This window comes from Canis lupus, chromosome 1, assembly GCF_003254725.2.
Source record: "Canis lupus dingo isolate Sandy chromosome 1, ASM325472v2, whole genome shotgun sequence".
Classification (NCBI taxonomy): Eukaryota; Metazoa; Chordata; class Mammalia; order Carnivora; family Canidae; genus Canis; species Canis lupus.
The window spans coordinates 114436331-114463774 of NC_064243.1; the positions used below are offsets into that span (position 1 = coordinate 114436331).

At 55.2% G+C, this 27444-nt stretch overlaps 2 protein-coding genes across 2 annotated transcripts; one reads left to right on the forward strand and one right to left on the reverse strand.

Moving 5' to 3' along the window:
- Window positions 1–1079: 1079 nt before the first annotated feature.
- Window positions 1080–3216, reverse strand: LGALS7B (galectin 7B). Its single transcript, XM_025425088.3, has 4 exons — window positions 3078–3216; window positions 2588–2676; window positions 1643–1844; window positions 1080–1247 (listed from the first exon to the last, which is right to left on the reverse strand). Exons 1-4 carry the CDS (start codon window positions 3180–3182, stop codon window positions 1134–1136), a joined length of 510 nt encoding a protein of 169 aa, XP_025280873.1. The 5' UTR covers window positions 3183–3216; the 3' UTR covers window positions 1080–1133.
- Window positions 3217–13389: 10173 nt separating this feature from the next.
- LOC112645511 (galectin-7-like) lies at window positions 13390–15527 on the forward strand. The gene is made up of 4 exons (XM_025425089.3): window positions 13390–13529; window positions 13931–14019; window positions 14762–14963; window positions 15360–15527. Exons 1-4 carry the CDS (start codon window positions 13425–13427, stop codon window positions 15471–15473), a joined length of 510 nt encoding a protein of 169 aa, XP_025280874.1. The 5' UTR covers window positions 13390–13424; the 3' UTR covers window positions 15474–15527.
- The last annotated feature ends 11917 nt before the right edge of the window (window positions 15528–27444 follow it).

The following is a 27444-nucleotide window of genomic DNA, read 5'->3' on the forward strand; positions in this document are numbered from 1 at the left end:
AGAATAAACACTAAGTCATTCAACAATGACCTCCCTAGTTCCATGAGGGAATTCAGACTTTCTCTGGTCCACCCGGCGAGAGGGATCCCTTCCTTACAGGGCCCACCCAGAGACACTGTCTCAAGGGCTCCGGGAAGGGGTGCTTTTCCCTAAAGGATCTCCAGGGGCAGAAGCGGGATCCTGAAAAGACTCCGATCCTACGCTCGCTCCGCTTCATGTGAGGTCGGGCGCGGTCAGGACCTAGGGCGCCGGTGGTTGCAGACGGCTCCGCCCGGGCGGCCCGGGGATGGGAGGTCCGGCTGCCGGGCGGGCTCCGGGCCAGAGCGTCTTCCGGGACGTGGCTCCCGACGGGCCCGCGCGGACCCAGGCCACCGCCCTGAGAGGGAAGGCACCAGCGCCGCCCGCACCCGGGTTGGCTCCATCCACAGCGGGGCACGCGGCCAGTGCGGGCGGGGACCCAGCCGCCGCCTCCGATCGGAGCCGCCGCCTGCCGGGGGTGACGGCGTCTGCGCGGGGCCCCCACCCGCCCCCGAGGGCGCTCGGGCAGAGCCAGGGCCCGGCCGCCCAGGCGCCCAGAAGGAAGGAGGGTGCGAAGGGGCGGGGACCGCGGCGGGGCCCGGGGCCTGATGCCGTGTCTCCTCGGCTCGGCGGGGAGAGGCGGCTCCGTGCGCGTCTGCCCCGCGGCGCCCCCGCGGCCCCCACCCCGCGCCAGCCGCCGGCCGGCACCCGAGGGGCAGCGGGCGCACAGCTGGCGGGGAGGCAGGCGCCGGGGCCCGTCGGGGCGCAGCACCCGTCTCCGTCCGCTGGGGTCGCGGGGGCCCGGCGAGCGGGCATCGTGCCCCGTTGGGCCGGCCTGAGCGCGCTCCAGCCCCCGGGGCGGCCCCCGCACTCCCGCCCGGGAAGACGCGCCCCACACGCCCGCCCGGATCGCGACTCCCGACGCCTCCCGGCCCCGCCGTCGGCCCAGAGCGGGGCTCGCGTGGCGCCTCGGCCGCGGAGCCAGCGGTGACCCGGCGGCCTTCGCCCCTCGAGCCCGCTGTCCGCGTGGACGCGCAGGGGACACACACGCAGACCAGGCGCACACGCGCGGAGGCTTTATTTGCGCTGCGGGGCGCCCGGCGCCGGCCGCGGGCTCAGAAGACGCTCACGGACTCGAGCTGCAGGTCCCCGCCCACCTCCAGGAGGCGCACGCGCGCCGGCGGGATCCGGTAGCGGAAGTGGTGGTACTCGGAGTCGCCGACCACCGCCTGCGGGGCGAGGGGCCGCGCTGCAGGGCCGCGCCGTGACCCGCCCCCCGCCGGGCTCCTCGGGCTCGTCGCCCCCCGCCCTGCGCCCTGCCCCGCTGGGGGACCCCCGCCCTGGGCACCGGGCCTCGCTCGCGGCTCCGTGCCCTGCCACGCCCCTGCCCTCTGACACCAGTGCGGATGCGCTGGGGGAGGGGAGGGGAGGGGGAAGGGGAGGGGAGAGGGGAGGGGAAGGGAGGGGAGGGGAGGGGAAGGGGAGGGGGGGAGGGGGGCCCACCCCCACCCCCACCCCGCCCTGCTGGCTGCGCTCCCACCTCCGCCGGCAGCCGCCCCGGCTTCCCTGCGGGCGGGGCCTGGGTCTCGGGGTGGGGGGGCCGCCTGGGGGAGCAGGGACCCACCTTGAAGCCTTCGTCCGTGGCGATGAGGAGCACGTCGAAGGGCTGCCCGCGCTGGAAGGGGATGCCCGTGCCTCGCTCCTCGCGGCCCCAGGCGCCCTGCTCCAGGGTGTTGAAGACCACGGTGGACTCATCCAGGCGGGGATTGAAATGCAGCGCAGCCTCGCTCCCCGGGGCCTCGCCGCACAGCAGGTTCACGTAGAACCTGGTGGGTGGTGGGGGGAAGGGGGTGCGGAAGGACCTCAGGGGCCTCGGGCCTGGCTCCCCTTTACCAGAGCACGGACCAATATAGAGACCGGGAACGGCGCACACCACAGGGAGGGCTGTAGACTGCGGCCAGGAACCCAGATTCCGGGGGACCCAGAAACTTCTAGGTGGACACATCCACCACACGAGGGTCACCGTGCAATGGCCTGGGTCCCCCTCGATTTCCAAAGCCTCTGAGAGTTGCCGTGAGTCATGGTGCCAATGGCCAGGGTGCTCCCCATTCCTACACTATCCCCTTTCCTACAAGGCTGGGAACAATACCATGGACCCCATCATTCCTGGTTTCCCCAAACTCCTACTGTAGCCGACCCCGATGTCTCAGGGCTGACTGCGTGGGTTTCCCAGATGCCCCAGGCACCCCCCCCCCCCCATCACAGGACATATTTGCAGAGTTCCTGGGGATTCCGGCTGGGAGGCGGAGGACTACAGGCAGGAACCCTGAGATTGCCCTGGAGCCCCAGTTTCCTAGGGACACACGGGCACCCCAGCCTGTACACAGCCATGGGACACAGAGTGAAGACCTGATATTCCAGAAAGTCAGCCAAGGTCTGGGGATTCCAAGCCCCTGGGGGACAAAGGTGGCCCTGGCATCCTCGGGTCTGGGCTGGAAGTGTCGGGGTGAGCTGAGCCTGGACAACTCCCACCCCGACTGCTGGGCCCCTGCTGGGCCCCGGCTCTCACCTGCCAGCCTTGTTCGGGACCACACCCCGAATCCTCATCACAGTGCCGACTCGGATGCCCTCGGGCAGCGAGGTCTTGTGGGGCACGTTCTGCAGGAGCAGCGGCGGGGAGTCCGAGGGGAGCAGGGGTGCAGGGGAGAGACGCACAGGGGTCACCCCAGGGAGCAAGCGACCAGGACCCCGATCAGCACAATCAGGGAGAAGAAAGGCCCCAGAGAGAAAGGGGAGAGGCAGAGGCAGCGGCAGAGGTGGAGAGAGACACGGATCAGTGGAGACAGGGAGACCCCGAGGGAGCCTCCAGGGGCACTGGGAGCCCTGGGACGGGCTGGGTCAACCCAAGAGCCACAGCCCAGGCTCTTCAAGCACCCCTGGCACCCGCTTTCTCCTTCCCAACAGGCCACCTCAGGCGGGCCCAGCCCCTGCCCTAGTCCGGTGGGGCCTTGGGTCCAAGCCCCCCCAGCCCCCCAAGCCCCCGGCCCCGGGGCACTCACAGAGCTCCCTGCCATGGCTGGGCTGCGAGGGCAGGCAGTGGCGCTGCTGGGGATGGCTGCTGGGACCTCATATGAGGCGGGGTGTGGCAGGCCTGGCTGACTCATCCCCCCCCTTTCCACGCCCACCACCCACACCTGGCACAGACCCTGGCCCTGGGGCCACCTGGCCCAGCACCCCATCTCTGGGGACCAGGATTCCCCTCACTCCCTGCTCCTTTGAGCTAATGGTCCTAATGACAGATCCCAGGGAACCACCAGGGCCAGAGGGGACCCGGGGAGCCCCCGTCCAGGCAGCCCCCTTCCTGCAGCTTGGCAGCCAGAAGAGAGTATTTTGCCCATTTTATCTGGGGAGACTTGGCCCGAGGGGCCGCGCCGGGGGCTGGAAGCGCGGGCCCCCTCCCAGGCTGGACCTCCCGCCCAGGGCTGGGCTGCACCCCGACAGGCCGCCTCAGCCCCCCCCAATCCTGACCCCGCACCGACAGCCACAGGACAGGGGCTCCCAGGGGCCGGGGCTTCGCCTGAGGGGCGCCTGGGGCCCGGGGGCCCAGAGCAGAGGCCCGCACCCAGGAAGTGCTCCCGGAACGTGGTCCAAAGAAGGAGTCAGACTTGCCAACTGGGGCCACTGCCCAGCGTCGGGGCGCGCCTGCGCACTCGGGACCCCTGCGCTCAGCCCGGCCTCAGGGGCATCGGCGCCCCCATTCCGCACACAAGGAGCCGGGCTCAGAGGGGGAGGCTGATGCCCAGAGGCCCTGGCCCGGCCTCCGCAGTCCCTGTGGCCCTGCCTTCCCTCGGCCCGGGCAGTGTCTGTCTTGTGCCTCAGTCCCCAAGGGTGCGCTGGGCCCCAGCCCCGGCCGTGCCTCTGGCTCCCACTGCCTCCCCCAGGTGTCCCTGTCTGTCCCTCCCTCCAGACTCCCGAGCTCTGTCCTGTTCCACCTCCCAGGGCTGCCCGCACCCTCCCAGCCAGCCAGCTCCCAGGGGCAGGGACGGCAGGGGACGGCTGTCCTAGGCCTAGGCCGCCCACACCCAGACCCAGGAGGATGACAGCAGCCTGGGACCCTCCACCCCAGCCCACTGCCAGCCCCACAGCCCGAGCCCCACAGGAGCGCTCCAGGATAGGAAGGGTGGGGTCAGAGGGAGGAGCTGGCAGATGGGTCTGGAAGGCAGGGAAGAGGCAGGTGGGGCAGCTGAGCAGAAACCCCTCCTAGCAGCCAGCAGCCCTCCTCCCCACCTGCGCCACCTGCTCCCCGCTCCCACTCCTGCCCCACCCCGCAGAGGCAGGAGGCCTGGGGCAGGGAACACAGTGGAAACTCTGGGTGGTGACAGCAGACCCAGAACCTGATCCACCGCCTCACTGTCCCCCAGGCCTCCCAGACTCTCCATCCTCCCACCACGCGAGGCACCCAGGTGGGGCACAGCTTGGGAGCCAGGGCCTCGGAGAGGGAGGCCGAGTACTTGTGTTTGGGGGGGCCCACAAGCACCCCCAGTTTACAGGGGAGCACACTGAGGCCCAGAGAGGGGCAGCCTCTCAGCCTACGCCACAGGGCAGGGAAGGGCCCCGAGTTGGGTGGGGCCGGCATGGGCCAGGCCAGGCCATGGGGACTCCCAACCCAGGGCCCAGGGGCCCGAGGTGTCCCAGGGTGATGGGCCCACCCCCCACATCAGGGTGTCCACTCTCTGGGCCCCGCCTCTGGGGCGGGGATGGCAGCTCCTGGTCCTTCCCTGGGCTCCTCTTCGCGCCTGGAGATTTCTTCCCGCGTGGCCGCCCTGCAAGTCCCAGCTTGACTTGGGTGCTTGGCCCAGCGTTTGCCCGTGATCCCTTATGGCGCTGGTCGCTGGCCCATGTCTCAGCTGGGCTCAGAGCTGCGCGCCCTGCTGCGTCCTTGTTCTCCTCTGTTCATCATCCTCCCATCAGTTCCGGAATGATATTTGCGGGAGCAGTTTTTTCATTTCCAAGGAAGTAGTGAATGTGTTTGTTTCTCAATACTCTCACTCCCCCCCCCCCGCCGCCCCCGCCCCACCAGCTGTACTTCCCAGGGGAAACGTGCTCAATGCGCAGGGTGTTGCAGATTGTCGACCAGGGTTCTGGGCTTTGTTTTTTGTTTTTGTTTGTTTGTTTGTTTGTTCGTTTGAGATTTAATTATTTGAGTGAGTACAGAATGAGAAACACACAGAGAGAGAGCAGGATCGGGTGGGGGTGCACAGCAGGCTCCCCACTGAGCAGGGAGCCCAATGTGGGTTCCATCCCAGGGCCCCGGGATCCTGACTTGAGTTGAGGCCAGACGCCTACTCACCTGAGCCACCAGGCGCCCCTGATGGGGAGATCTGCCGAGTGTGCAGACGTGAGCCACCGCCACCCCCATGGAGACTCCTGGCCCCCCCAGACGAGCCAGCCCCCTCCGCTGCTTAGGAAGCCACCGCCACCCCTTGGCAGTTCATGGCCACAGGGTTCACTTGCCATGACCCTCAAGAGGAGGGGTGAGCAGACTGAGCGGCCCGCCCCCGGCCTCCTTCGGGAAGCTACTGGGGTCAATGCAAAGGAACTCACTGTACCCCCCGTCCCTGTCCCAGTGTCCAGTGTCGTGGGCACTGAAGATCCCAGGCTCTGCCAGCGGCAGCTTGTTGGGGGCTCCGGCTTGTTTGTGGTTCCCGGGGAAGACCATGCAGGGGCTGCGTGGTTTTGTACAGGGCCATTCAAATGCGGGAAGGACACCTCTCTAGCCTATTTCTGTTTTTCTTTTCTTTTTGTTTTTTTGTTTTTTTGTTTTGTATTGTTTTGTTTTTGTTGTTTTTTCTTTTTGAAAGAAAATTTGTTTATTCCTGAGAGACACAGAGAGAGGCAGAGACACAGGCAGAGGGAGAAGCAGGCTCCATGCAGGGAGCCCGATGCGGGAGTCGATCCCAGGACCCCGGGATCACGCCCTGAGCCCAAGGCAGCCGCTCAACCACTGAGCCCCCCGGGGGTCCAGGCTGACTAGGTCTTAGGCCAGAATCCAGTGCAAGCCTCTCAGCTATTTATAGACAGTGCATTTCCCCCGGCGGGTCCCTGCAGATGGGAGGCAGTTTCTGTCGCCTTTGTCCCATTGATAAACTGAGCTCAGGGAACTCTCTTCCATATTCGAAGCTGCACCTGGGAGTTTACCATGGATTCAGGTCTAAGTGTTTCTACTTGTTCCAGCACATTCTTCCAAGTCACAGGAATAACGTATCCGTGCCTGAGCTGGAGACACCCTGACTTCTTCTTTCTCCTCATCTTTCCATCTTTCCTCTTTCCTTCCTTCCTCCCCCCTTGCCTCCCTCCTGACTCCTTCCTGCTTCCCCACCTCCCTCCCTTCCTTCCTTCTCACCACCCCTGAGGGACTGGGTCCTACAGCCATCAGGTGGGCTGCTCACGTGGTGCCCCGGTGGGGGAGGGTTCTGGGGCGACAGTAGTGGGCTGAGGGCTGCTGTCCCACTGTGGCATCAGAGCTGGTGACAAGGGTGCTCAGAAGAGGGTGGTCCTCTGCACCTGGGTGGGAGTGGGTGAGAAATTCAGAACCTGGTGTTGATGTTGGAGTCAGGCCTCTGTTACCTTCAGTGTGGAATGACTCCCTAGTCTTCCTTTGTCTTGAAGACCAGGACACCTGGGAAGATTGGAGGTCGAGGTATCCCCATCACTAGAGTCAGGTTACAAGCTTTGGGCAGAGGACCCACAGAAGGGACACCGTGTGCATCCCATCAAGGTGCCCACCACCTCCTCGTATCCTGTGGTGGGTGGATTAACTTAGATCACGTCACTAGTGGTACTTCCCAGCCTGGCCCACCATGAAATCACCCATTTGTTCTTTGTCATTAGTCAGCGTTTTGTGGGAAGTGCTGGGAAATGATGCAAATGTCACAATCTTCACTAAACTTTATCATTTCATCATTCACATCTGCTATAGACTGTGTCCCCCCAGATTCCTAGGGTGAAGCCTCATCCCCAGTGGGATGGTATATGGAGGTGGGGCCTTCAGAGGTGATGAGGTCATGAAGGCCCAGCCCCCATGAGTGGGGCTGGTGCTCTTATACCAGGACCCCAGGGAGCTCTTTTGCCCCTTTGATGGAGGAACAAAGGACTAGCTGAGGACAAAGCATGAGCCCAGGGTGGCACATTGACAAGTCCTTGAAACAGGCAAAGGAACATTCCTCCGCGGACTCAACTGCCTCTATCTTCATACTTTGCTAAGGGCAAAAAGCAACCTAAGCCCGACCCCCAGGATCCTGTGAGTCTACTTTCACATATACAAATTCCTTTAGAAATTTCCTTTATCTCTAAATCCCCAAGATATATGTTGGCAATCGTCCCCCAAGCACATGGCCCACCAACATACATCTGAAGGGTCTGATGACTCAGGCTTTATTAGACGGTAATAAGTGCCCTTTTCCCAACAATAGCTACCCCCTCAAGGTGCTGGAGACCTTGCTCCCGAAATTCCTGAGAGTGCACTATCCTCAAACCCTTCCCGACTCCCGGGTACATAATCAGCCACCCCTCCCAGGCCCCGGGCAGCAGCTCTTCCTGCCCACGGGTCCTGTCCCCCGGGATTTAATAAAACCACCATTTTGCACCAAAATGTCTCAAGAATTCTTTCTTGGTCGTTGGCTCCGGACCTCACCCCACTAAACCTCACCCATATTCCAAAACTTCATCCCCTTCAGCCATGTGAGGACACAGGACAAGAAGGCCATCTATGGGGGATCCCTGGGTGGCTCAGCAGTTTAGCGCCGCCTTCAGCACAGGGCATGACCCTGGAGTCCCGGGATCGAGTCCCAGGTCGGGCTCCCTGTATGGAGCCTGCTTCTCCCTCTGTCTGTGTCTCTGCCTCTCTCTCTCTCTCTCTCTCTGTCTCTCATGAATAAATAAATAAAAATCTTTTTTTTAAATAAAAATCTTTAAAATAAAAAAAAGGCCATCTATGAACCAGGAATCGGGTTCTCACTGGACACCGCATATGCCGGCGTTGACTGCAGGCTTCCAGAAGCATGAGAAATAAATTTGTGGTTTTTCTAAGCCCTCCGGTTGGTGGTACTTTGGTCATAGCATCCCCGACAGGGTAAGATGACAGATCAGTAGGGACGGAGGGCTTCGGGATTACTCACGGTGTCATTCCGCATGACGCTCCCTGTCCCCCATCAGCCTGTGGGAGTCCGTGCCAGCTGGTGGGGCTGTCCCACCCCAGCACTGTGAACGCTTCCTTCTCCTCTGACACAGGAAGCTCTCCCTGGCACATCTTTTGCCTTGGCACATCCCCTGGGAGCTCGCAAACAGCCATCCCTAGGAGTTTCTGTTGTAGGGAAAGGCACAAGCCTTAGGAACCAAGACTGGGGCAGAGTCCCCTGGGGCGCCTCCTCAGGGGACCCGGGGCGGGGGGAGGGATGTGGGAATCCTGACATGGGTCTGCACCTGGAGGGGGGCCCGACCCTGTGCCTCTGCCCTCCCAGGGTTTCTCAGCAGCGCCCAAGAAGCGAACTGATGTATCCAGCAGGTCGACAGGAGAAAGGCACCTGCACTTATGTCACCGGCCACCTGAGGCCTCCTCAGGAAACAAAGCCTCTAAGAAATCGCTAAACCCTCATGCTTTTTTATTTTTAAATATTTGATTTATTTATTCATGAGAGACACAGAGAGGGGCAGAGACACAGGCAGAGGGAGAAGTAGGCTCCCTGCGGGGACCCCGATGTGGAACTTGACCGCAGGACCCTGGGATCATGACCTGAACTCAATCACTGAGCCACCCAGGTGACCCTAAAGTCTCGTGCTTTTATATTAAGCTAACAACAGGGGTAATTGCGGAGAAGTTCCTAATTTGTGGGGTGGGTAAAGGCAGAGAGGAATTACTTTTACAAGGCCTATTTGTATAGAATTCTCTAGGTCTCAACTGGGGTGGAGAATGTGACTCTCCTACTGGCCCAGGGTTAGTGTCTGGCACAGGGGACATTTTCTCCCCTGTTCTCAGGAAGCAAATAGGACTTTAAGTGGCCTTCTTGCCTCTTTTATTTTGCAAGTGCTATTAGTTCAAAATAATCCTTACACTAACGGGGCATATTTTGGGGTGGCACATGGGGCACCCTTCAACATACACGCATGTATTTACACCTGTATTTTTTTAACTTTTGTGTGTATAATAATACTCGTCTGTCACAGAAAGGCAAACAGTGTGCATTCCTACCTGGTCCCTGGGGTAGTAAATTCATAGAGACAGGGGTGCCCGGGTGGCTCAGCCAGTTAAGCTTCCAAACATCAGCAGGGGTCCTGGCTCAGCGGGGAGCCTGCTTCTCCCTCTGACCCTCCCCCTGCTCATACTCTCCCTCAATCTCTCTCTCTCTCAAATAAATAACTAAATCTTTTTAAAAATTCATGGAGATAGGGAATCCCTGGGTGGCTCAGCGGTTTAGCGCCTGCCTTTGGCCCAGGGCGACATCCTGGAGACCCGGGATCGAGTCCCGCGTTGGGCTCCTGGCGTGGAGCCTGCTTCGCCCTCTGCCTAAGTCTCTCTCTCTATGTCTATCATGAATAAATAAATAAATAAATCTTTTAAAAAAATTGATAGAGACAGAGAGTAAAGGCTGGGGGCCAGGGGCTGTGGGAGTGAGGAATCAGTGGCCGCACAACGACGTGAATGTACTTGTGTCACTCAACTGTACACTTAAAAAACAAGTAACACGGGGCAGCTCAGCCGGTTAAGTGTCTGACTTCAGCTCAGGTCATGATCTCAGGGCCCCGGGATGGAGCCCCGCTCAGCAGGGAGTCACCTTGTCCCCCTCCTTCTCCCTAGCCCTCTCCCTCTACCCCGTCCCCTGCTTCTGCTCTGGCTCCATCTCTCTCAAACAAATACAGTCTTTTTTAAAAAAAGAAACACACAATTAACATGGTAATTTTATATTTGTATGCTTTAACATAATAAAAAAGATTAAAAAAAATAAAATAAAAAAGATTTTTAAAAGATTTTACTGAGGCGCCTGGGTGGCTCAGTCGGTGGTGGCCTTTGGCTCAGGTCATGATCCCTGCGTCCTGGGATTGATCCCCCATGGGGTTCCCAGCTCAGAAGGGATATTTATTTATTTATTTTAAAAACGTCTTTACAGTTTGAGAGGGAAGAGGCAGAGGGAGGAAGACTCTCAAGCAGTCTGAGGGAAAGGGAGATAGGGAGAGGGAGGAAAGAAAGGAAAGATGGAAAGAGATGAGGAGAAAGAGAAAGTCAGGGTGTCTCCAGCTCAGGCACGGATACGTTATTCCTGTGACTTGGAAGAATGTGCTGGAACAAGTAGAAACACTTAGACCTGAATCCATGGTAAACTCCCAGGTGCAGCTTCGAATATGGAAGAGAGTTCCCTGAGCTCAGTTTATCAATGGGACAAAGGCGACAGAAACTGCCTCCCATCTGCAGGGACCCGCCGCCGGGGGAAATGCACTGTCTATAAATAGCTGAGAGGCTTGCACTGGATTCTGGCCTAAGACCTAGTCAGCCTGGACCCCCGGGGGGCTCAGTGGTTGAGCGGCTGCCTTGGGCTCAGGGCGTGATCCCGGGGTCCTGGGATCGACTCCCGCATCGGGCTCCCTGCATGGAGCCTGCTTCTCCCTCTGCCTGTGTCTCTGCCTCTCTCTGTGTCTCTCAGGAATAAACAAATTTTCTTTCAAAAAGAAAAAACAACAAAAACAAAACAATACAAAACAAAAAAACAAAAAAACAAAAAGAAAAGAAAAACAGAAATAGGCTAGAGAGGTGTCCTTCCCGCATTTGAATGGCCCTGTACAAAACCACGCAGCCCCTGCATGGTCTTCCCCGGGAACCACAAACAAGCCGGAGCCCCCAACAAGCTGCCGCTGGCAGAGCCTGGGATCTTCAGTGCCCACGACACTGGACACTGGGACAGGGACGGGGGGTACAGTGAGTTCCTTTGCATTGACCCCAGTAGCTTCCCGAAGGAGGCCGGGGGCGGGCCGCTCAGTCTGCTCACCCCTCCTCTTGAGGGTCATGGCAAGTGAACCCTGTGGCCATGAACTGCCAAGGGGTGGCGGTGGCTTCCTAAGCAGCGGAGGGGGCTGGCTCGTCTGGGGGGGCCAGGAGTCTCCATGGGGGTGGCGGTGGCTCACGTCTGCACACTCGGCAGATCTCCCCATCAGGGGCGCCTGGTGGCTCAGGTGAGTAGGCGTCTGGCCTCAACTCAAGTCAGGATCCCGGGGCCCTGGGATGGAACCCACATTGGGCTCCCTGCTCAGTGGGGAGCCTGCTGTGCACCCCCACCCGATCCTGCTCTCTCTCTGTGTGTTTCTCATTCTGTACTCACTCAAATAATTAAATCTCAAACGAACAAACAAACAAACAAACAAAAACAAAAAACAAAGCCCAGAACCCTGGTCGACAATCTGCAACACCCTGCGCATTGAGCACGTTTCCCCTGGGAAGTACAGCTGGTGGGGCGGGGGCGGCGGGGGGGGGGGAGTGAGAGTATTGAGAAACAAACACATTCACTACTTCCTTGGAAATGAAAAAACTGCTCCCGCAAATATCATTCCGGAACTGATGGGAGGATGATGAACAGAGGAGAACAAGGACGCAGCAGGGCGCGCAGCTCTGAGCCCAGCTGAGACATGGGCCAGCGACCAGCGCCATAAGGGATCACGGGCAAACGCTGGGCCAAGCACCCAAGTCAAGCTGGGACTTGCAGGGCGGCCACGCGGGAAGAAATCTCCAGGCGCGAAGAGGAGCCCAGGGAAGGACCAGGAGCTGCCATCCCCGCCCCAGAGGCGGGGCCCAGAGAGTGGACACCCTGATGTGGGGGGTGGGCCCATCACCCTGGGACACCTCGGGCCCCTGGGCCCTGGGTTGGGAGTCCCCATGGCCTGGCCTGGCCCATGCCGGCCCCACCCAACTCGGGGCCCTTCCCTGCCCTGTGGCGTAGGCTGAGAGGCTGCCCCTCTCTGGGCCTCAGTGTGCTCCCCTGTAAACTGGGGGTGCTTGTGGGCCCCCCCAAACACAAGTACTCGGCCTCCCTCTCCGAGGCCCTGGCTCCCAAGCTGTGCCCCACCTGGGTGCCTCGCGTGGTGGGAGGATGGAGAGTCTGGGAGGCCTGGGGGACAGTGAGGCGGTGGATCAGGTTCTGGGTCTGCTGTCACCACCCAGAGTTTCCACTGTGTTCCCTGCCCCAGGCCTCCTGCCTCTGCGGGGTGGGGCAGGAGTGGGAGCGGGGAGCAGGTGGCGCAGGTGGGGAGGAGGGCTGCTGGCTGCTAGGAGGGGTTTCTGCTCAGCTGCCCCACCTGCCTCTTCCCTGCCTTCCAGACCCATCTGCCAGCTCCTCCCTCTGACCCCACCCTTCCTATCCTGGAGCGCTCCTGTGGGGCTCGGGCTGTGGGGCTGGCAGTGGGCTGGGGTGGAGGGTCCCAGGCTGCTGTCATCCTCCTGGGTCTGGGTGTGGGCGGCCTAGGCCTAGGACAGCCGTCCCCTGCCGTCCCTGCCCCTGGGAGCTGGCTGGCTGGGAGGGTGCGGGCAGCCCTGGGAGGTGGAACAGGACAGAGCTCGGGAGTCTGGAGGGAGGGACAGACAGGGACACCTGGGGGAGGCAGTGGGAGCCAGAGGCACGGCCGGGGCTGGGGCCCAGCGCACCCTTGGGGACTGAGGCACAAGACAGACACTGCCCGGGCCGAGGGAAGGCAGGGCCACAGGGACTGCGGAGGCCGGGCCAGGGCCTCTGGGCATCAGCCTCCCCCTCTGAGCCCGGCTCCTTGTGTGCGGAATGGGGGCGCCGATGCCCCTGAGGCCGGGCTGAGCGCAGGGGTCCCGAGTGCGCAGGCGCGCCCCGACGCTGGGCAGTGGCCCCAGTTGGCAAGTCTGACTCCTTCTTTGGACCACGTTCCGGGAGCACTTCCTGGGTGCGGGCCTCTGCTCTGGGCCCCCGGGCCCCAGGCGCCCCTCAGGCGAAGCCCCGGCCCCTGGGAGCCCCTGTCCTGTGGCTGTCGGTGCGGGGTCAGGATTGGGGGGGGCTGAGGCGGCCTGTCGGGGTGCAGCCCAGCCCTGGGCGGGAGGTCCAGCCTGGGAGGGGGCCCGCGCTTCCAGCCCCCGGCGCGGCCCCTCGGGCCAAGTCTCCCCAGATAAAATGGGCAAAATACTCTCTTCTGGCTGCCAAGCTGCAGGAAGGGGGCTGCCTGGACGGGGGCTCCCCGGGTCCCCTCTGGCCCTGGTGGTTCCCTGGGATCTGTCATTAGGACCATTAGCTCAAAGGAGCAGGGAGTGAGGGGAATCCTGGTCCCCAGAGATGGGGTGCTGGGCCAGGTGGCCCCAGGGCCAGGGTCTGTGCCAGGTGTGGGTGGTGGGCGTGGAAAGGGGGGGGATGAGTCAGCCAGGCCTGCCACACCCCGCCTCATATGAGGTCCCAGCAGCCATCCCCAGCAGCGCCACTGCCTGCCCTCGCAGCCCAGCCATGGCAGGGAGCTCTGTGAGTGCCCCGGGGCCGGGGGCTTGGGGGGCTGGGGGGGCTTGGACCCAAGGCCCCACCGGACTAGGGCAGGGGCTGGGCCCGCCTGAGGTGGCCTGTTGGGAAGGAGAAAGCGGGTGCCAGGGGTGCTTGAAGAGCCTGGGCTGTGGCTCTTGGGTTGACCCAGCCCGTCCCAGGGCTCCCAGTGCCCCTGGAGGCTCCCTCGGGGTCTCCCTGTCTCCACTGATCCGTGTCTCTCTCCACCTCTGCCGCTGCCTCTGCCTCTCCCCTTTCTCTCTGGGGCCTTTCTTCTCCCTGATTGTGCTGATCGGGGTCCTGGTCGCTTGCTCCCTGGGGTGACCCCTGTGCGTCTCTCCCCTGCACCCCTGCTCCCCTCGGACTCCCCGCCGCTGCTCCTGCAGAACGTGCCCCACAAGACCTCGCTGCCCGAGGGCATCCGAGTCGGCACTGTGATGAGGATTCGGGGTGTGGTCCCGAACAAGGCTGGCAGGTGAGAGCCGGGGCCCAGCAGGGGCCCAGCAGTCGGGGTGGGAGTTGTCCAGGCTCAGCTCACCCCGACACTTCCAGCCCAGACCCGAGGATGCCAGGGCCACCTTTGTCCCCCAGGGGCTTGGAATCCCCAGACCTTGGCTGACTTTCTGGAATATCAGGTCTTCACTCTGTGTCCCATGGCTGTGTACAGGCTGGGGTGCCCGTGTGTCCCTAGGAAACTGGGGCTCCAGGGCAATCTCAGGGTTCCTGCCTGTAGTCCTCCGCCTCCCAGCCGGAATCCCCAGGAACTCTGCAAATATGTCCTGTGATGGGGGGGGGGGGTGCCTGGGGCATCTGGGAAACCCACGCAGTCAGCCCTGAGACATCGGGGTCGGCTACAGTAGGAGTTTGGGGAAACCAGGAATGATGGGGTCCATGGTATTGTTCCCAGCCTTGTAGGAAAGGGGATAGTGTAGGAATGGGGAGCACCCTGGCCATTGGCACCATGACTCACGGCAACTCTCAGAGGCTTTGGAAATCGAGGGGGACCCAGGCCATTGCACGGTGACCCTCGTGTGGTGGATGTGTCCACCTAGAAGTTTCTGGGTCCCCCGGAATCTGGGTTCCTGGCCGCAGTCTACAGCCCTCCCTGTGGTGTGCGCCGTTCCCGGTCTCTATATTGGTCCGTGCTCTGGTAAAGGGGAGCCAGGCCCGAGGCCCCTGAGGTCCTTCCGCACCCCCTTCCCCCCACCACCCACCAGGTTCTACGTGAACCTGCTGTGCGGCGAGGCCCCGGGGAGCGAGGCTGCGCTGCATTTCAATCCCCGCCTGGATGAGTCCACCGTGGTCTTCAACACCCTGGAGCAGGGCGCCTGGGGCCGCGAGGAGCGAGGCACGGGCATCCCCTTCCAGCGCGGGCAGCCCTTCGACGTGCTCCTCATCGCCACGGACGAAGGCTTCAAGGTGGGTCCCTGCTCCCCCAGGCGGCCCCCCCACCCCGAGACCCAGGCCCCGCCCGCAGGGAAGCCGGGGCGGCTGCCGGCGGAGGTGGGAGCGCAGCCAGCAGGGCGGGGTGGGGGTGGGGGTGGGCCCCCCTCCCCCCCTCCCCTTCCCCTCCCCTCCCCTCCCTTCCCCTCCCCTCTCCCCTCCCCTTCCCCCTCCCCTCCCCTCCCCCAGCGCATCCGCACTGGTGTCAGAGGGCAGGGGCGTGGCAGGGCACGGAGCCGCGAGCGAGGCCCGGTGCCCAGGGCGGGGGTCCCCCAGCGGGGCAGGGCGCAGGGCGGGGGGCGACGAGCCCGAGGAGCCCGGCGGGGGGGCGGGTCACGGCGCGGCCCTGCAGCGCGGCCCCTCGCCCCGCAGGCGGTGGTCGGCGACTCCGAGTACCACCACTTCCGCTACCGGATCCCGCCGGCGCGCGTGCGCCTCCTGGAGGTGGGCGGGGACCTGCAGCTCGAGTCCGTGAGCGTCTTCTGAGCCCGCGGCCGGCGCCGGGCGCCCCGCAGCGCAAATAAAGCCTCCGCGCGTGTGCGCCTGGTCTGCGTGTGTGTCCCCTGCGCGTCCACGCGGACAGCGGGCTCGAGGGGCGAAGGCCGCCGGGTCACCGCTGGCTCCGCGGCCGAGGCGCCACGCGAGCCCCGCTCTGGGCCGACGGCGGGGCCGGGAGGCGTCGGGAGTCGCGATCCGGGCGGGCGTGTGGGGCGCGTCTTCCCGGGCGGGAGTGCGGGGGCCGCCCCGGGGGCTGGAGCGCGCTCAGGCCGGCCCAACGGGGCACGATGCCCGCTCGCCGGGCCCCCGCGACCCCAGCGGACGGAGACGGGTGCTGCGCCCCGACGGGCCCCGGCGCCTGCCTCCCCGCCAGCTGTGCGCCCGCTGCCCCTCGGGTGCCGGCCGGCGGCTGGCGCGGGGTGGGGGCCGCGGGGGCGCCGCGGGGCAGACGCGCACGGAGCCGCCTCTCCCCGCCGAGCCGAGGAGACACGGCATCAGGCCCCGGGCCCCGCCGCGGTCCCCGCCCCTTCGCACCCTCCTTCCTTCTGGGCGCCTGGGCGGCCGGGCCCTGGCTCTGCCCGAGCGCCCTCGGGGGCGGGTGGGGGCCCCGCGCAGACGCCGTCACCCCCGGCAGGCGGCGGCTCCGATCGGAGGCGGCGGCTGCTCGTGACTTCTTGGCTTGGAGGCAGGCAGGTCGCGGCTCTGAGCGGGAGGTGTCAGGAAGGGTCCTCCCCCGTGGCCGTGGTCCTAACCGTGAGATGGATCCAGGGACGGCCTGGGGCTTGGGTTTGGGTCGGGTCGGGGAGTCAGGCGCCTGGAGGGATGTGCCCGGTTCCCGGCGTGGGCACGTCGCCTCCCCGTGGCCCCTGCGGATGCTGCAGCTTCGGCAGTCGGTGAAGGAGCGTGGGCAGATTCCTTGGTTTCGTCTGAAGATGCAAAAGAATGTGTACGACCTCCAAATCTCGGCGAATTCGAATCCTTCCAGGACAACTTTTTCTGCACCTTCCGAGCTCCTGCAGGGTGCAGCCGCTCTTCATTCTGGGCCCTTCTTTGTATATTTCGGGTGGGCTGTGTCGTGAGGGGTCCTCCTCTCCCAGTGGGAGACCTGAGAATTCTCACATCGGTTGGTCCACCAGGGCTCTTCGTTAAATGACTTAATTTTTATTTTATTCATCTGTGTCATGTAGTTTCCGAGCAATTTTTTTTTTTTTAAAGTTGTACCTACCCATAGGTTACAGATTTGGAAAAGAACAGCGGAAGGTAAGACACCGTTGGCAGAGCTGGTAAACTAGGTTGGATGGTAGATTCATCTGTGTTCATTTCCTGATTTTTCATTTCTGTCTTATCATATATAAGTGATCATATATATAAGTGATCATATATAGTGGAGAATGTTCATGTTCACACGAAACATTACTACATATTAAGAAGGTATTTGAAAGTAAGAGGCAGAAAGTTGGCAAGTTACTCCTAAGCGGCTCAATCAAAAAAAATTTTTTTTCAATCAAAATTATTAAAGTTTGAGCTGTACTTAAAACTTTGTCATTTCATACATATAGAGGGAGACCATTTGAGTTAATTTTTTCCTATGTTGTGAAGTAAGGGCTCAACTTTGGTTTTTTTGTGCATGGATTTCCAATTGAAAACACTGTTCTTGGGGATCCCTGGGTGGATCCGCGGTTTAGCGCCTGCCTTTGGCCCAGGGCGCGATCCTGGAGTCCCGGGATCGAGTCCCGCATCGGGCTCCCGACATGGAGCCTGCTTCTCCCTCTGCCTGTGTCTCTGCCTCTCTCTCTCTATGAATAAATAATAAAATTAAAAAATCTTTAAAAAAAGAAAACACTGTTCTTTCCTCATTGCATTGTCTTGACACACTCATCAATATTTAATTAATCATAGATGTTTGTGTTTATTTCTGGACCTTCAATTCTATTCCGTTTACTATCTACAACATGTCCATCCTTATCCCAATATCACCATCTTGATTGCTGTGATTTTGAAATTGGAAACTTTGACGCCTCCAACTTTTTTTTCAAAATGCTTTGTTTAGTTTGAGTCCTTAGCTTTTCCAAATAAACTTTAGAATCACTTTGTCAGTTTCTCAAAGAAAAAAATCAGCGGTGATTTTGATAGGTATTGTATTGAAACAGGCTGATCAATTTGAGGAGGATTGCCATCTTAATAATATTAAAGGTCTTTGAGGGCAACCCCGGTGGCTCAGCGGTTTAGCGCCATCTTCAGCCCAGGGCGTGATCCTGGAGATCGGGGATTGAGTCCCACGTCGGGCTCCCTGCATGGACCTGCATCTCCTTCTGCCTGTCTCTGTCTCGCTCTCTCTCTCTGTCTCATGAATAAATAAATAAAATCTTAAAAAAAAAAAAAAAAGGTCTTTGAATCCATGAACATGGGCTATCTTCCCATTTACTGAGATCTTCTCTAATTTCTTCCAACAATATTTTGTAACAACAAATTGTAACTGTGTACAACAGTGCCTGTATCCATTATATTGCTTCTCTGATTATCTAATTCTTTATATTTACTTTTGTGTTTACTTTTTCCACCTATTTTATTTTATTTAAAAACTTACCTAGGGCAGCCCCGGTGGTGCTAGCCGTTTGGCACTGCCTGCAGCCCAGGGCGTGATCCTGGAGACCCTGGATCGAGTCCCACGTCGGGCTCCCTTCATGGAGCCTGTTCTCCCTCTGCCTGTGTCTCTGCGCCTCTCTCTCTGTCTCTATGAATAAATAAATAAAACCTTAAAAAAATAAATAAAAACTTACCTATATTTAGTTTACTGCTCCATGATTTCTTACTTATTTTTAAAAAGATTTTGTTTATTTATTTGACAGAGAGTAAGAAAGAGCACAAGCAGGAGGAGCCATAGACAGAGGTAGAAGCAGACTGCCTGCTGAGCAGTGAGCCCAGTACAAGCCTCACCCTGGGATCAGGACCTGAGCTGAAGGCAGACGCTTAATCAACTGAGCCACCCAGAACACCATGCTTTCTTATTTAATAACAAAATAATTTAAGTCTACTAACATATTCCTGATTATAATTTATTCTAACAATTGTGCTTTATTTTTTTTTAAGATTTTATTTATTTATTCATGAGAGACACAGAGAGAGAGGCAGAGACATAGGCAGAGGGAGAAGCAGGCTCCGTGCAGGGAGCCCAATGTAGAACTTGATCCTGGGACTCCAGGATCACACCCTGAGCCGAAGGCAGCCGCTCAACCACTTGAGCCACCCAGGTGCCCCCAAAACTCAATTTTAAAAATAACAAGCAGGGGCACCTGGGTGGCTTAGTTGACTAAGCTGCTGACTCTTGGTTTCTACTTGGGTCAAGATCTCAGGGTTGTTAGATTGAGCCCCATGTCAGGGCTCCAGGCTCAGTGCTCAGCAGGGTGTCTGCTCAAGATTCATTCCCTCTGCCCCTCTCCCTGTCACCTGTGCATGCATTCTCTCTCTCTCAAATAAATAAAAATATTTTTAAAAATAGTAATCAGGGGTGCCTGCCTGGCTCAATCAGTGGAACATGTGATTCTTGACCTTGGGGTCACGACTTCAAGCCCCAAGTCTGGTGTACAGATTACTTTATTTTTGTTAATTTTTATTTATTTATGATAGTCACACACACACAGAGAGAGAGGCAGAGACACAGGCAGAGGGAGAAGCAGGCTCCATGCACTGGGAGCCCGACGTGGGATTCGATCCCTGGTCTCCAGGATCGCACCCTGGGCCAAAGGCAGGCACCAAACCGCTGCGCCACCCAGGGATCCCCAGATTACTTTAAAAGAGAAAAAGAAAAAAAGAACAAGAATTGTATAGGGATTTGTAAAACAATAGATAAATTCCAATTACAATCAGGAAAAGACAATTTGACTGCTATCACTACCATTCAATACTCTGGAAATATTAGATATTGTGATAAGATATAAACAAGACATAACAGGTATAGTGATTACAATAGAATTGGAAATTAGCAAAAATTAGAAAAGCAAAAATCTGACAAAAAGCAGAAATTTAAAAACATAACTTACATAGGTGAAGAGACTGTCTATAAAATAATGCATATAATTAAAACACAATTGTTTGGGACGCCTGCATGGCTTGTTATTTTTAATTGAGTTTTGGGGGCACCTGGGTGGCTCAAGTGGTTGAGCGAATGCCTTTGGCCTAGGTTGTGATCCCAGGGTCCTGGGATTGAGTCCTGCATCAGGCTCCCTGCAGGAAGCCTGCTTCTCCCTCTGCCTGTGTCTCTGCCTCTCTCTCTATGTCTCTCATGAATAAATAAATAAAATCTTTTAAAAATAGAGTTTTTGTAAATGTTTGATAGATGCTTAAAACATATATATATAGTTATTAAATTAACCTTACTAATCATATTACTCAAAAGTTTTTTTCAGCAAAGAAAAAGAAAAACATTTTGCTTGCAAAGATGAATTGCAAGGGATTTTGGGTTTTATAAGAACTGACTTGCCATGGGATCCCTGGGTGGCACAGCAGTTTGGCGCCTGCCTTTGGCCCAGGGCGAGATCCTGGAGACCTGGGATCGAATCCCACGTCGGGCTCCCGGTGCATGGAGCCTGCTTCTCCCTCTCCCTCTGCCTGTATCTCTGCCTCTCTCTCTCTGTATCATAAATTAAAAAAAAAAAAAAAAAGAACTGACTTGCCAAATAAAATATACAACACGCATTTAAAAGAAAGCAAACCCAGGATTACCAAGTTTAGAGTTACTCTGTCCACTGGGGAAAAAATATAGTCATCTCACATAGGTGTTTTAACCTCAAAAATTGTGTCATATCTTTATTTTTTTTTAATTTTATTTATTTAAGTAATCTCTACACTCAACATGTAGAGTCATGACATGGAGACCAAGAATCTCTAGCTCCATGGGGGTCCCTGGGTGGCTCAGTGGTTTAGCACCTGCCTTCATCCCAGGGTGTGATCCTGGAGACGTGGGATCGAGTCCCACGTCGGGTTCCCTGCATGGAGCCTGCTTCTCCCTCTGCCTGTGTCTCTGCCTCTCTGTGTGTGTGTGTGTCTCTCATGAATAAATAGATGAAATTAAAAAAAAAAAAAAAAAAAAAGAATCTCTAGCTCCACCAACTGAGCCAGCCAGGTGCCTCTATGACATTACCTTTAGATACCAGCATTGCAAAAGTCAATAAAGTTATGAAACAATAAAGTCATTTTTTAATAAAGTCATTTTTAAAAATATTTTATTTATTTATTGGAGAGAGAGAAAGAGAGCATGAGCAGGGGAGGGGCAGAGGGAGAAGCAGACTCCACGCTGAGCAGGGAGCCCCATGCAGGTTCAATCCCAGGACCCTGAGATCATGACCTGAGCTAAAACCAAGAGCTGGAGGCCTAACCAACTGAGCCACCCAGGCTCCCCTATTAAGTCATTTTTTTAAATACAATGATTCAACAATTTTTTTAAAGAATTTATTTATTCATGAGAGACAGAGAGAGAGAGAGAGAGAGACAGAGGCAGAGGCACAGGCAGAGGGAGAAGCAGGCTCCATGCAGGGAGCCTGATGTGGGACTCGATCCTGGGACTCCAGGATCATGCCTGGATCGAAGGCAGGTGCCAAACCGCTGAGCCACCCAGGGATCCCCTGATTGATTGTTTTAAAATTATATTGTTGTTCAAGATTTTATTTCTTTTGGGGACCAGAACTAGATAAGACTGGTCTTAGGTCCTGTTTTTTAAAATTGTGGTCTACTTGACAGAAAACAATATATTAGTTTCAAGTGTTTCAGTGATTTGATATTTGTGTGCATTGTGAAATGATCATCACAATAAGTCTAGTTAAACAGCCATCACCATACGGAGTCATGGAATTTTTTTTCTTTTAATGAGAACTTTTAAGATGTACTTTCGTTTTTGTTTTTTTTTTAAGTCTTATTTACTTATTTGAGAGACAGAGAGAGGTGGAAGAGAAAGAGAGAGATAGAGAATCTCAAGTCGACTCCTCGCTGAGTGCAGAGCCCAATGCAGGACTTGATCCTACGACTCATGAGATCGTGACCTGAGGGGAAAGCAAGAGTCATTGCTTACCCGACTGAGCCACCCAGGCGGCCCTAAGAACTTATAGGGTAGCCTGGGTGGCTGTCGGTTGAGTGTCTGCCTTTGGCTTAGGTCATGGTCTGAGGGTCCTGGGATGGAGCCCTGCATCCGGCTCTCTGCTCAGCAGAGCCAGCTTCTCCCTCTCCTCTGCTGCTCCCCCTGCCAGTGCTCTCTTGCTTTGTCAAATAAATAAATAAAATCTTAAAAAAAAAAAACGTACTAATTGCCACAAAGAATCATTAACTGCAGTCCCCACGCTGTACATTACACTCCCAGGACTTACTTATTTTACAACTGGAAGTTTGTACCTTGTGACCCCCTTCCCCCATTTTGCCCACCCTCATCCCCCGGACCTCAGGCCACCACTGATCTGTTCTCTATGAGGTTGAGTTTTTTGTTTGTTTGTTTTATTTTTTTTTTTTTTTTTTTTATTTATTTATGATAGTTACAGAGAGAGAGAGAGAGGCAGAGACACAGGCAGAGGGAGAAGCAGGCTCCATGCACCGGGAGCCCGATGTGGGATTCGATCCTGGGTCTCCAGGATCGCGCCCTGGGCCAAAGGCAGGCGCCAAACCGCTGCGCCACCCAGGGATCCCTGTTTGTTTGTTTTATATTCCACATTAAAGGGAGATCATATGGTATTTGTCTTTCTCTGTTTGACTTATTTCCCTTAGCATAACGCCCGTGGGTTTCTCTGTGTTGTTACAAATGGCAAGATTTCATTCCTTTTTATGGTAAATCATATTCCATTGTGTATATGTACCACGTTTTCTTTATCCATTCACCTATTGATGGACACTTAGATTATTTCCATATCTTGACTATTGTAAATAAGCTGCAGTGAACAAGGGGGAGGGGCAGATATCTTTTCCAGTTAGTGTTTTCATTTTCTTTGGAAAAATACCCAGAGATGGAATTGCTAGATCCTATGATAATTCTGTTTTTTTTTTTTATTTTTATTTTTTTTTTTTATCAGTCATTTTTTTTTTATTGGTGTTCAATTTACTAACATACAGAATAACACCCAGTGCCCGTCACCCATTCACTCCCACCCCCCGCCCTCCTCCCCTTCTACCACCCCTAGTTCGTTTCCCAGAGTTAGCAGTCTTTATGTTCTGTCTCCGTTTCTGATATTTCCCACACATTTCTTCTCCCTTCCCTTATTTTCCCTTTCACTATTATTTATATTCCCCAAATGAATGAGAACATATAATGTTTGTCCTTCTCCGACTGACTTACTTCACTCAGCGATAATTCTGTTTTTAATTTTTGGAGGAAGCTCCATACGGTTTTCCACGACGGCGGCATCAGTCTACGTGCCCACCAACAGCGCGCGAGGGTTTCTTTTCCTCCACATCTTGCCAACACCTGATGTTTCTTGTGTTGTTGATTTTAGCCATTCTGACAGGTGGGAGCTGATATTTCATTATGGTTTTAATTTGCATCGCTCTGATGATGAGTGATGTTGAGCATCTCTTCATGTGTCTGTTGGCCATCTGTATCTCTTCTTTGGAAAATGTCTATTCAGGTCCTCTGCCCAGTTTTAAATCAGATTGGTTTTTTGGAGAGTGTTTTGATGTAAGTACAGTTGATTTTGTTTGTTTACCTGCTCTCCTAAGTTTTACACATTTGCACAACTTAGCTTTACTTTGATCACTGTCTCATCTTTTCTGTTTTTATTTTGTATGATCTCCACATTTTCCTGTTTTTTGACCTTTGCCAATTGATTGTATTTTTTTTATGATTTTATTTTTAAATTTATTCATGAGAGACACACACAGAGAGAGGCAGAGACACAGGCAGAGGGAGAAGCAGGCTCCATGCAGGGAGCCCGACGTGGGACTCGATCCGGGGTCTCCAGGATCATGCCCTGGGCTGAAGGTGGTGCTAAACCACTAGGCGACCGGGGCTGCCCCTTTTTTTCGTTTGAACTGTTCTATGGGACATCTGGGTGGCTCAGAGGTTGAGTGTCTGCCTTGGTTCAGGGAGTGATCCCAGGGTCTGGGATCAAGTCCTACATCAGGCTCCCAGAGGGAGCATGCTTCTCCCTCTGCCTGTGTCTCTGCTTCTCTGTGTGTCTCTCATGAATAAATAAAATCTTTAAAAAAAATAAAAAATAATTAATTTATTAATTAGCTCTACTAATTTGAAAGTTATATATCCTATTCTTATTCCACTAATGGTTACAATTTTCTTTTTCTTTTTCTTTTTTTTTAAGATTTTAGTTTTAAATAATCTCTATACCCAACGTGGGGCTCAAACCCACAACCCCAAGATCAAGAGTCGCTCTGTCTACCAACTCAGCCAGTAAGGCGTCCCTCTTTTTCTTTTTTATTGAAGTATAGTTCACATGTAAATGTTTTTCAGCTTATACTTGAACCTGTGGTTTCTTAATTAACAATGTCAAGAATTAAATGTGATCTGTTAATTCTCCCCAGGTAATACAAGGGAGATGATATAATTAATCCTTCTTCCCGGTAACTTATTCTGGTTTTTGTTGATATACTTTAGGGCTTTCTTATTATTCTTTGCCTCTCTTTTCCCAGTGTTTGGTTTCCATGAGGCCACCAAAACAGCAAGGAGAGGACAAAGGCCAGCCCGATCTATAGCCAATGCAGTCATTAGCTACTATTTGTTCTGATTTTGAAATAATCACAAACTTATGAAGTTCCCTCATAGAGACACTCTAGGTGGGCATAGCTGGGAAATGCTGGGCTTTGGGCCGCTGCATCTCACGACTGTGTCCCTCAAAGGACGTGCCCTCTGTCACAGAGAACAGCCTCACCAAATGTCATGTCCTTCCCAGGGAGTGGCCCATGCCAGTGACCAGATGGTTACTGGGCTACAAAGCCCTGGCCCCTTTGTTTCCACTGGGAACAACTCTGAGCGGCCACCCCAGCTCCAGATCTCCTCATAGCATTGTCTGGGCTTATCTCAACCAGGTTGTGTGTCAAATCTTCCCTCCGTCCAATCCTGTCCCCCTTTCCTTTTGAGAGTGTCACCTGAGGCCACCCCACAATAGCCCTTCTGCATGCAGCCCTTTGTCTCTGGTTCCATTTCTTTTTCTTTTCTTTTCTTTTCTTTTTTTTTTTTTTTTTAAGATTTTATTTATTTATTCATGAGAGACACAGTGAGAGAGAGAGGCAGAGACAGGCAGAGGGAGCAGCAGGCTCTATGCAGGGAGCCTGATGTGGGACTCGATCCTGGGTCTCCAGGATCACACCCTGGGTCAAAGGCAGACTCTAAACTCCTGAGCCACCCAGGGATCCCCTCTGGTTCCATTTCTAAGGAACTCAACCTAAGACACAGGATGATATAAATATATGTGGCATTAGGTACACTCCAGGGGCCCTCAGGTGGCCTTAGCTGGAAGACTCACTTCCAGAATAGTCAGCCAGCACCTGATGAAAAGCCAAACAGGCAATTACTACAAGAGCTTCAAGTATTTACCTTTGAGAAACACAAGAAGCTTCATTAATTAGCATGATGCAGGCGCATGGGTGGCTCAGTCCGTTCAGGGCCTGCCTTCAGCTCAGGTCATGATCTTGGGGTCCTGGGATTGAGCCCCTGCTCAGTGGGGAGCCTGCTTCTCCCTCTCTCTCTGCCCCTCCCTCTTTATGCTCTCTCTTAAATAAATAAAATCTTTTTAAAAAAAATTAGCACAATGAATGTCAGAAATGGGTTTTGGGGGTGGCTCAGACAATTAAGCAACCAACTCTCGATCTCAGCTCAGGTCTTGATCTCAGGGTCATGAGTTCAAGCCCTGTGTTGGGCTCCATGCTGGGTGTGGAGACTACTTAGGGAAAAAAAAAAAAAGCAATGGGTTTTCATTTATATATCGAGTGGCTTATTAATAATTAGCTTAGCTAATGAATATGGCTGGTTCAGTTGATAGTGCATAGGACTCTTGGTCTCAGGATTGTGAGTTCAAGCCTCATGTTGGACATAGAGTTTACTTAAAAAATTATTGGGGTGCCTGGGTGGCTCAGTTAGCTAAGCATCTGAGTCTTGGTTTCGGCTCAGGGCATGACCTCAGGGTTGTGAGATTGGCTCTGTGTGGGGCCCTGTGCTCAGCAGGGACTCTCTGGGGATTCTTTTTTACTTTCCCTCTACTCCCCCTGCCAAAGCGCATGTGCTCTCTCTCTCTAAAATTAATAGATTTTTTTTTTTAAGATTTTATTTATTCATGAGAGACACACAGAGAGAGGCAGAGACACAGGCAGAGGGAGAAGCAGGCTCCATGCAGGAAGCTCGATGTGGGACTCGATCCTGGGACTCCCGGATCACGCCCTGAGACACCCAGGGGTCCCAATAGATCTTTTTATTTATTTATTTATTTATTTATTAAAAATTTGTATTTATTTATGATAGTCACACACAGAGAGAGAGAGAGAGAGAGAGGCAGAGACACAGGCAGAGGGAGAAGCAGGCTCCATGCACCAGGAGCCCGACATGGGATTCGATCCCTTGTCTCCAGGATCGCGCCCTGGGCCAAAGGCAGGCGCCAAACCGCTGCGCCACCCAGGGTTCCCTCAATAGATCTTTTTAAAAAATTAGCATAGTGTGTGTTAAAAATGGGCTGCTATTGGTGAAATTGGTAACAAGCAGCGTTGGCTAAAAGATTTCTGATACTTCCCACCCTTGTTTGAACAGTGATAAGAATCTAGTGAACCTTCACTGCTCACTTGGGGGTATGGTGCCCAAAGCATGAGTTCTCAATGATCCCCTGATGGGTCAGTGACTCCAGAAGGGCTGCGGTTGCCTGACACCAGCTCACAAGGCTAATTGAATGTGGTCCTCAAGGATGTGGTCAGGTGCACCTCAAGTGAGCCTTTCATGAAGGGTGAGTTCAGAGCACCTCGAAAGAGACAGCTTCCTGGGACTTTGTCAAACCTACAGGACAGGTTGGGAGGCCATTCTTGTTGGTGCTATGAGTTGTCATCAGCCACTGCTTTGTCTCTGGCGAGTCTAGGCTGAGTCTCAGCGAGTCTAAGCAAGTCTCAGCTCTGCTTCCCTTGGCGTGGGCTTGGTTCTCCAGCACACCCGCCTCTTGATGCGAATTGACGTAAGCCAATGCATCATGTTCAAGCCAATGCATCATGCTCCGATACCAGTGCTTTAGGGAGAGGTATCAGTGGCTGCCAAGAATTGGAGGCAGGGCTTTCCCTTCACACAACCTCACTACTCAGTAATCTGTTAAAACCTCTCAAAAGGAATTCAAGCAAATGTAAGAACATTTAAAAAACAAAAACAAGGGGGATCCCTGGGTGGCTCAGCGGTTTAGCGCCTGCCTTTGGCCCAGGGCATGATCCTGGAGTCCCAGGATCGAGTCCCAGGATCGAGTCCCAGGATCGAGTCCCAGGATTGAGTCCCAGGATCGAGTCCCAGGATCGAGTCCCACGTCAGGCTCCCGGCATGGAGCCTGCTTCTCCCTCCTCCTGTGTCTCTGCCTCTCTCACTCTCTATGTCTATCATAAATAAATAAATAAATCTTAAAAAACAAAACAAAAACAGGGACGTGGCTTAGCCATTGAGCGTCTGCCTTCAGCTCAGGGCCTAATCCCCAGGTCCCACATTGGGCTCCCCATGAGAAGCCTGCCTCTCCCTCTGCCTATGTCTCTGCCCCTCTTTCTGAGTTACTCACTCACTCACTCATTCATGAATAGATAGATAAATAAATAAATAAATAAATAAATAAAATCTTAAACACACACACACACAAGCCATGCTCCGAAAACTGGTAAATAAAAGGAAAGAATCAAAGAAGTATCCTATCTCTCTTTTATGTATTTTTTCAAAGATTTTTATTTTTATTTTTAAAAATATTTATTTATTATTTATGATAGACAGAGTGAGAGAGAGAGGCAGAGACACAGGAGGAGGGAG